This window comes from Petaurus breviceps, unplaced genomic scaffold (genome assembly GCF_028583685.1).
Source record: "Petaurus breviceps papuanus isolate PSGF00001 unplaced genomic scaffold, PetGlider_PUasm1.0 227, whole genome shotgun sequence".
NCBI classification, from domain to species: Eukaryota; Metazoa; Chordata; class Mammalia; order Diprotodontia; family Petauridae; genus Petaurus; species Petaurus breviceps.
This window is the reverse complement of record NW_027185896.1, coordinates 6,865,224-6,873,795: the sequence shown is the minus strand read 5'-3', so window position 1 is coordinate 6,873,795 and position 8,572 is coordinate 6,865,224. Positions and strand designations below refer to the sequence as shown.

The 8,572-nt window shown below is 47.8% G+C and overlaps 1 protein-coding gene across 2 annotated transcripts in view; it reads left to right on the top strand.

Annotated features, from left to right (window-relative positions):
* Positions 1 to 5,014, top strand: part of ACY1 (aminoacylase 1) — an 8,630-nt gene extending 3,616 nt beyond the window's left edge. For both annotated transcript variants that reach the window (XM_069095582.1, XM_069095581.1), the window contains exons 5-15: positions 1,042 to 1,136; positions 2,115 to 2,191; positions 2,419 to 2,508; positions 2,593 to 2,649; positions 2,783 to 2,856; positions 2,956 to 3,005; positions 3,139 to 3,283; positions 3,686 to 3,754; positions 4,134 to 4,213; positions 4,370 to 4,430; positions 4,716 to 5,014. In XM_069095582.1, coding sequence (XP_068951683.1) covers positions 1,042 to 1,136; positions 2,115 to 2,191; positions 2,419 to 2,508; positions 2,593 to 2,649; positions 2,783 to 2,856; positions 2,956 to 3,005; positions 3,139 to 3,283; positions 3,686 to 3,754; positions 4,134 to 4,213; positions 4,370 to 4,430; positions 4,716 to 4,880 — 963 coding nt within the window. In that variant the 3' untranslated portion in view covers positions 4,881 to 5,014. The remainder of the gene's footprint in view (positions 1 to 1,041; positions 1,137 to 2,114; positions 2,192 to 2,418; positions 2,509 to 2,592; positions 2,650 to 2,782; positions 2,857 to 2,955; positions 3,006 to 3,138; positions 3,284 to 3,685; positions 3,755 to 4,133; positions 4,214 to 4,369; positions 4,431 to 4,715) is intronic.
* The last annotated feature ends 3,558 nt before the right edge of the window (positions 5,015 to 8,572 follow it).

Below are 8,572 nucleotides of genomic sequence, written 5' to 3'. Positions count from 1 at the left end.
TTAAATTCAGTTGAAATGAGGAACCACAGACAGAAGTTAAGTGACTCGATCACAATTGTAAAGCTAGAAAGTGGCAGAGGGCTGAGGTATCTAAACTCAGGCCTGTCTGCTGCTGCTCTTCCTGGGAACCATGTGAATGAAGGCGGAGGAGGAAGGAAGCTGGTGTGGTTGGAAGGGTGGGAAAGCTTGGAATTGTTTAGAGAAGGGGTGCTGGTTAAATGTGGGATGGGGGTAGGGCAGGTGCCCTGGCATCACATAAGTATGTGATACACAGAAGATACCGATCAAGAGCTGGCAGGAAGAGTTCTGTTGGAAATGAGGGAACAGTGAGTTTCAGTTTGCTCTGGTAGGTTCATAGCCTGGGGGCCTAGTAAGACAGGGAAGCTTCCTGAAGTAGGCAGGCTTTTTTTTTTTTGCTTGTTGGAAGGCAATTGGGGTTAAGTGACTTGCCCAAGGTCACACGGCTAGTTTTTGTGTTAAGTGTCTGAGGTAGGATTTGAACTCAGGTCCTCCTGACTCCAGGACTGGTGCTCTATTCACTGTGCGCCACTTAGCTGCCCCATGGGCTTTCTTTTTCCAAAACTTTAAAATTTAGTTTTCAACACTCACTTCCATAAGATTTTGAGTTCCAAATTTTCTCCCCATCTCTCCCTTCTGCCCATCCCAAGATGGCATGTAATTTGATATAGGCTCGACATATACATTCATATTGAACCTATTTTCACATTGTTAACCTATTTTCCAACATTAAGTTGGAAAGAAGAATTAGAAGCAATGGGAGAAACCACAAGAAAGAAGAAACAAACAAAAAAAAGAGAGTGAAAACTATGCTTCAATCTGCATTCAGGCTCCATAGTTCTTTTTCTGGATGTGATGGAGGTGGGCTTTCAAAGACCACTTTATGTTATGAGTGGCAGATGTGGAACCAGATGACCCCTAGCATGGGGGAAAGGTATCCTGGGCAAGTCACAAGAAGGGGATTGGACAAGACCAAGGTAAGCAGGAACTTTGCATCTAACCCTATGCTCTTTTTGTCCTCAGGAGCACTGGGATCACGATCCCTTTGAAGCCTTCAAGGACAGCCAAGGGAACATTTATGCTCGGGGTGCCCAGGACATGAAATGTGTTGGCATTCAGTGAGTCCCTGAATCCATAGCCACTGGGGAGACTGGACACTTCCACACCTCTCTTTCTCTCCCCACATGGCCCATCCCCTTTTCTGGGCCTTGGGTTCCCTCTGTGGACAATAGAGGGCCAGAAGAGTGAATCATAGAATCTGGGAGTCAGAAGGGACTTCAGAGGTCATAAAGTCCCATGCTAACTACATAGGAGCTTATCTGCTCCTGTGCCTTCCAGCTGTCATTCTTTGATCTGAAGTATCTAGCATTCCCTCAGGCCCAGCTTGAGCCTAGATCTGCAGGGACAGGGAACGCCAGGTTTCCCTGGGGAGATAGCTTTTTCTTCTGGACAGGATAGTGCACATTCTCCTTAGTAAAAATCAACCTCAGCAGATATCTCCAAGCTGTGCCTTTCTGGCTGGGCCAGGCAGAACCAATCTGATCTACCTTCCACAGGACCGTGCCCCTAATGTTTGAAGACAGATGTCCCTAGTACAGTGCTTAAAGGTACATAGTAGGCCCTTCATGATTGTGAATGGATTGTGCTTGGCATGGGAGCTGTCTTCACACATCTGAAGGGTTCACATGTTGAAGGTGCCAAGACTAGCTCTGCTTTTGCCTGGAAGGCAGAATTAGGAGCAGCTGGTAGAAGGTCAGAGAGGCAGATGTCCTTTTGATAAAAGGAAAAAAAAATCTTCCTCCTGAACTGCCCCAAAGTAGAATGGCCTGCTTCATGAATCAGTGGGCTTCTCATCATTGGCACTCTTTCAGTGGAGGCTGAAAGAACCCTTTGGTTCTTCCTTGAACACCCCTTTGGTATATTAAAATGGTACTTAGAACTAGATGCCCTCAGAGGTTCCTTCCAACCCCGATCCTTTGCTAGCTTGAGATTCTTGGGTGGCCAGCTGTGGGACCTTGGTTCACCTAGACTCCACACCTGCCTCCTTCCTGAATGGACTCCACGCTTCAGAGTCTCATCCTTGTGTGTCCCTCCAGGTACCTGGAGGCCGTTCGGAGGCTAAAGGCAGAAGGGAAGTGTTTTCCCAGGACCATTCACCTGACATTTGTCCCTGGTATGGCTGTGGTGGGGGTTGAGAGTAGGGAGTAGCCTAGTGTCAGGGGCCTACTGGGGGTCTCCATCCCTGCTGTGGGAAAATAGGCTCCTCTAGCCCTAGAGTGGAGAGCAGAATGTGAGCACAAAGTGTGTGTATGTGTGTGTGTATGCCTGTGTGTGGGTCTGTGTGTGTGTGTGTGTGTATGTGTGTGTCTTTGCTTCATGGTACCTCTGTTGCCTGCTTAGATGAAGAGATTGGAGGAAACGAGGGCATGGAACTGTTTGTGAAACGGCCAGAGTTTCGAGCTCTAAGAGCTGGCTTTGCCCTGGATGAGGGTGAGTCCTGACACTGGGCAGGGGATCTGGATGGCCTGGGCTAGAGACTCCAACTTGACCTTCTACTAACTTCCAACTCCCTAGGCTTGGCTAGTCCTACAGAAACCTTCACGGTCTTCTATAGCGAACGGAGCCCTTGGTGTGAGTAGAGCCCCTATCCTGGTTCAGGTGAAGTTGGGGGAGGAGACAGGAGGGAGCTCAAGTCCAGGGAGGAGAGCTATCCCTTCTCTGGGGGAACCCTTAGTCTGATGAAGGGCCTCCCTCTGCCCCTCAGGGCTCAATGTCACAAGCTCTGGGAACCCAGGCCATGGCTCACGTTTCATTGAGAATACGGCAGCAGAGAAGCTGGTGAGTTGAGAGTATTGGGAAGCCTGGAAGATGGGGGTGGGCTGTCAGTGGAGTGCCCCTGGCTGACTTCCCTCCCCCCACCCCCGGGTGGCTCTACAGCACAAGGTGGTCGACTCAGTCCTGGAGTTCCGAGAGCAGGAGAAGTATCGGTGAGAGCTTCCCATTCCCCCTTCCCTGGTTTCTGTCCTTTCCCTCAACCTTCACCCACCTCCTCTTTGCTTGGGGGCCCTTGGGAAGGGGACCATTGGGAAGTGTTTGGGCTGAACATTATTCTTTCCCCAGGCTAGAGTCGGACCCCAACCTGACCCTGGGGTCTGTGACCTCTGTGAACTTGACCATACTGGAGGGAGGAGTTGCCTTCAATGTAGTACCAGCCACCATGAGCGCGAGCTTTGACTTTCGAATTGCCCCAGATGTGGACCTCAAGGTGCTGGGGGTGGGGAGGGCCTTCCTGACCCAGGGCTTCCCCCAGTTTCCTGATGCCCTAGCTACCCTGCCTTCCAACTAGTAGAGAGAGCTCAAGATTTAGAGTCAAGAGACCTGGGCTCAAATCTCAGCTCTAGTATTTAGTAGGTACCAAAATGACTTGATCGCTAAACCTGAGTTAGCTTCCCTAAGGCTGAGTCCCTTGATCCCTCACATGAGAATAGTAATTCTTGCATTATATAAATCACAGGGTGGTTTCTAGAAAAGTATTTGCTTAAAAGTGCTATAGAAATGGAAATTGATATTCTTATCCTTCCAGGATTCCTCCACTTTTTAGCATGATTCTGGGGGTCAGATGAAAAGGGTGGGGGTGCCACCTCTTCCCTATGCTTGTGTCTCCTAGGCCTTTGAGGAACGGATTAAAGGCTGGTGCCAGGAGGCTGGGGAAGGTGTCACCTATCAGTTTCAACAGGTAGATGGGCCCCCACAGATGGAGCCTTTTTGTTGAGTTTCACAGTTGGAGCCTACAAAATGTTACCAGGGGTGCTTCAGGTGGGATTTGGACCATCTGAGTTTGTGTCTGTGTATATGTGACAATGATGAAGACAGAGTGTGTTTGTATGCATGTCTTTATGTGTGTATATGAGAGTAAATCAGTGTCTGGGTTTGCTTGGGTTAGGTATAGAGTTGTATATGTTGGTTTGTGTTTGCCATTGTGGGTGTTTGTGTTGCTGCATATATGTTCTCGTGTGTGTGTGTGTGTGTGTGTGTGTGTGTGTGTGTGATCTCCCAGGAACAGGGATTAGGGAGGCACTTTCTTTGACCCTTGCTTTCTCTGGCATCCCCCCCAGAAATGGACAGAGCCCCGAATTACAGCCATTGATAACTCTAACCCATGGTGGGTTGAGTTCAGCAGAGTCTGTAAAGAGATGTAAGTAAGAGCCTGGAACAAAGCTTCTCCCTGACCCTGGTCCTGTGCCCTGTTCTACCATTTTTCCCTTCTGTTTCCTCCTTTTGAAATAGTCACCTTCTGAGGTTCTCCATGCCCCCGTGTAAAGATCTTTGTGTCTTCCTCCGCCCTTGCCAGGAATCTCTCTTTGAAGCCTGAAATCTTCCCAGCTGCCACTGATAGCCGCTTCATACGGGCTGTGAGTATCTCTACCCTCCTGCTGAGGTCAGGGCAGCGGGAGCCAGCTAGCTAGTCTTAGGGTTAGGAAGGGCAGGTGGAGCTGTGAGAGGAAGCAGAGGACATCCTCCAGGACTTCTGGTGTGTTCAGGAGCAGAGAGGGTGCTGACGCTGGTGGGGGGAGGGAGCATACTCCACAGAGGCCCAAGGTACAAGAGAGGGAGTAGGTTGGTTTCTTCCTGTCTGGACCCCCCTCTACCAGGCAGGAATGTTAGCTCTTGTCTTGACGCCATCCACATGCTTGCAGGCAGGGGTTCCAGCACTGGGCTTCTCCCCGATGAACCGAACCCCAGTCCTGCTGCATGACCACAATGAGTTCCTGAATGAAGCCGTGTTCCTTCGGGGCATTGAGATCTATGTCCAACTGCTGCCCGCACTGGCCAGTTTGCCAGCCCTGCACAATGAGTGCTAATAGTCCCACCTAACAGCAGCCTTGGGCTTCTCCTAGTGCCTTCCCCTCCCCAACCTGCTGAGGCCTGGGACTTCCCCGTTAGGAACATAATGCCAAAGACCCCGACCTCCAATAAAACCTTGTTTTGGTGCTGAGTCATACCGTGTCCCCTCTCCACCAAGAGACATACACTCCTGTTTTCCTTCACTCACTGAGCACCTCCCGCACATCCCTTGCTAGGGACTGCAGGAGGAGGAAAGGGGTGGCAAGGGGAGAGGGGAAGACCAGTGATAGAAGAAGTATTGCATGATGAAGAATGCTAGATCTGGAGGTTTGAAGGCCTGGGTTCAAATCCTACTACTGAGGCTAGCTATGTGTGTGGGCAAATCACTTAACATCTGGACTTCGTTTTTCTCATCTGTAAAAAGTATTTACAGTGGTATTTTTTTTTTGTAGTAGCAAAGGACTGAAATAAAAATGGATGCCCACTGATTAGAAAATAATTGAACACATTCTAGTTCATTGTACTTGGACTGGAGTGGTTTGCCTTGTCCTTCTCTAGGTCATTTTCCAGATGAGGAAACTGAGGCAAACAGGCTTAGGTGACTTGCCCAGGGACACACAGCCAGTTAAGTGTCTGAGACTGGATTTGAACTTGGGTCTTCTTAACTACAGGCCCAGTGACCTATCACCTAGTCACCCAGTGACACCACCAGCTGCCTCTGGCATGTTATATCAGTGATTTACACCAGGACAGGACAAGTTGTGGGAGGGGGGAGAGAAGAGGTGGTGACAATTTAGAGAACATTTATTAAAATCAGAATGGGGCTGGGGTACAAAATGTGGATAAAACAGCATGTTCCCTCACAGAGCTCTTAGTCTGTTGGGAGAAGTGGAAACACCCTCAGAGAAGACAGGCACACACACTAATGCACTGTTCTTGGTCCATCCCTTCTGAAAAATAATTTTGGAATCGTACTAGAAAAATTGCTAACTAGCTGAGTTGCTCTTGTGATACCTCTACCAGGCATGTACACCAAGGAGGTTAATGGTTGAAGGAAAGAGCCTAGAAAAACGAAGTATTTGTAGTGGCACTTTTTTGTAGTAGCAAAGGGCTGAAATGAACAGTGGATGCCCATTGATTGAAGAATGAACACATTCTAGTTCACTGTAGTTGGACCAACATTATGCCATAGGAAATGACCAATGTGAAAGATTCAGATTATTCACAAATAAGTCATGTAAAAACGAAATATCAATAAAAGTTTAAAAAAAATTATTCAGAGAAACTTGGGAATGCTTGTATGAACTGATACTGAACAAATCAGAACCAGGAGGGCTAGTAATATCTAACATTTATATAGTGGGCCAGGCACCGTGCTGAACATTTGATAATTATTTGATCCTCTCGACAGCCATGCAGAGGAGGAGCTATTATTATCCCTATTTTATATTTGAAGAACTGAGGCAAATGGGAAGTGTCTTTGCCCAGGGACACAGCTATTGTCTGAAACCAGATTGGAATCCAGGGCCTGACTACAGGCCTGGTACTGTGCACTGCACCACCTAGTGGTGAATTTTTGTGAATTTATACAATGACCACAGAAATGTAAAGAAAAACACTTTTTAAAAGACTTCAGGACTTGATGGTGAAGTGTGTCTTCCACATTAGGCAAAGAGGTGGTAGACTACAGGGATGGAATGAGACACACAATTTACAGACCTGGCCAATGTAAGTGGTCGTTTTTTGCTTGATTGTAGTTGTTACAAAGGAGGGTTCTATGGAGGAAGGGATGGTCCTTGCAAAGTAATGGTTGTGTTGAAAAAATAAAGCATCAATTATTTTCTTAAATTGACTTGGAGATATGAGCCAGTACAAACTATGTGAGGTCCAAGGAGAAGCCCCATTAGAGAGCAGGGAGATCAGAGAAAATCTTATAAGGAAAGTGGCATCTGAAGTGGACTTTAAATGACAATCCAAAGGCAGGTGTGGAGGGCTGGGTCAGAGGGGAAAATTTTCTTTCTAGTATACAGAAAAAGGAGTCAATTTAGGAGTTCATAGGGGAGCTCACTGTGTGTTGAGGAAGAATCCAAGGCAGTTTCTGGAGGAAGGGGATAGGATTTAGATTAGGGAGGGGACAGGCATTCCAGGTGAGTGTGAAAAGAAGCTTTGGGGTGGGGATGGTTATGTTGGGTTGGAATCTTACCAAGAGGGGTCTTGAATTTGTACCCTGTGGGCAGGGAAAGGCACTGGAAGCTTCTGATGAGGAGAATCATACAATTTCCCTAACCTCCTGGAAGAGATCCCACTCTTTGGAATGGGTGATAAGTCTGTCCTCCTAACTCCAGCTTTCTGAATGCTGATGGTCAGGAAACATGCATCTGAATCCTTGCTCTTTTGATTTTGAGCAAGTTAAGTGTCATGAACCTCTGGTTTGGAGCCTCTGCCCTCATTTGCAAAATGTGGATCATTAACTTGGAAGTACTTATATCCCAAGGTGGTGCTAGTGAAAGGAACTTTGTACACCATAAAAATGGGAATTAAGTAAGGAAATAAATATCCTGTATGGTCAATGATAGAGGCAATAGAGAGCCACTGGAATTTACTCATAAGGGAGTGACAAAGGCCTGACAAGTGCCCTCCTGTAGGCTCCCTCTCACACTGCAGACTTCCCAAGGCCAAATTGGCCTCCTTCCTCCACCTGCTGGGTTTGTTCCACTGGTACTTTTGTGCCTCGTGCCTAGAAGGTAGCACTTCATTTCCCCCTCTCAGAATCTTTCCTTTTGACTTAGGACTCAGGCTCAGGTACCACCTCCTTGCCAGTCACATAGACGCAGGGCTACACCTGTTAACTCTCCCAACTACCTTGCACTTACATTTTTATGCTTACTGTGAAAAAATGTAAGCTTCCCCAGGGCTGGGATTATTTTGGGCCTAGCACAGTCCCTTCAAAGGGAAAGGAGAGCCAGCGATATTACCTGGAATCTCAGATTCCCTGTTGCCCCTCAAAACAAATCTTTGCTGAGGACCTTGGAATGCTAAGAGCTGGAAGGGACCTTAGAAGACTGAATGCATTCCAACTGATCTCCTAATGAGAAAACTTGAGGTCCTGGAGGGCAAATGCTTGGTTCTACATCACATGGGCTGCTCAGCACAAGAGTCCAGGGAGTGCTTCAAAAGCCCCACCCTACTTTTATTCTAGGGAGACAAATCTACAAAGTAGGCTAAGAGGCATCCAAGGATGTTCAGAGCCAAGCGAGAGGGGTGGAGCCTAGAGGCAGAATTCCAAGGAAAAATCCATTATCTCAGTGCTTATAAACATCCCTCTGGAGGGCAGTGGGGAAAGGCAGAGATCCTGCTTCTTCCAGCACGCCTGGCACAAGATAGTGAAAAAATTAACCCAAGTATGAACATCATGATGCCTGGGACAGAGTGTAACTGCTTGATACAAACTGGTCCAGCTGGTCTTCTAAACTGGGTCCTTGAGCAGCCCACCCTGAGGGCAGAGGCACAAGTGGTCCTGTGACTGGGACCATGGAAGCTTCCCAGTATGACTGAAACAGCAGTAGGTGGGGAAACTAGGACTAGTTTCTATTCTAGCAGAGAACTATTAGTTCCCTTTCAGTCAAGACCCCAGGATGCAGCTATTCCAAGGGCCTAAGCCCTTTACCATCCCTGCCCCATAAGTAAGGGCCTCCTTGGCCATCTGGCT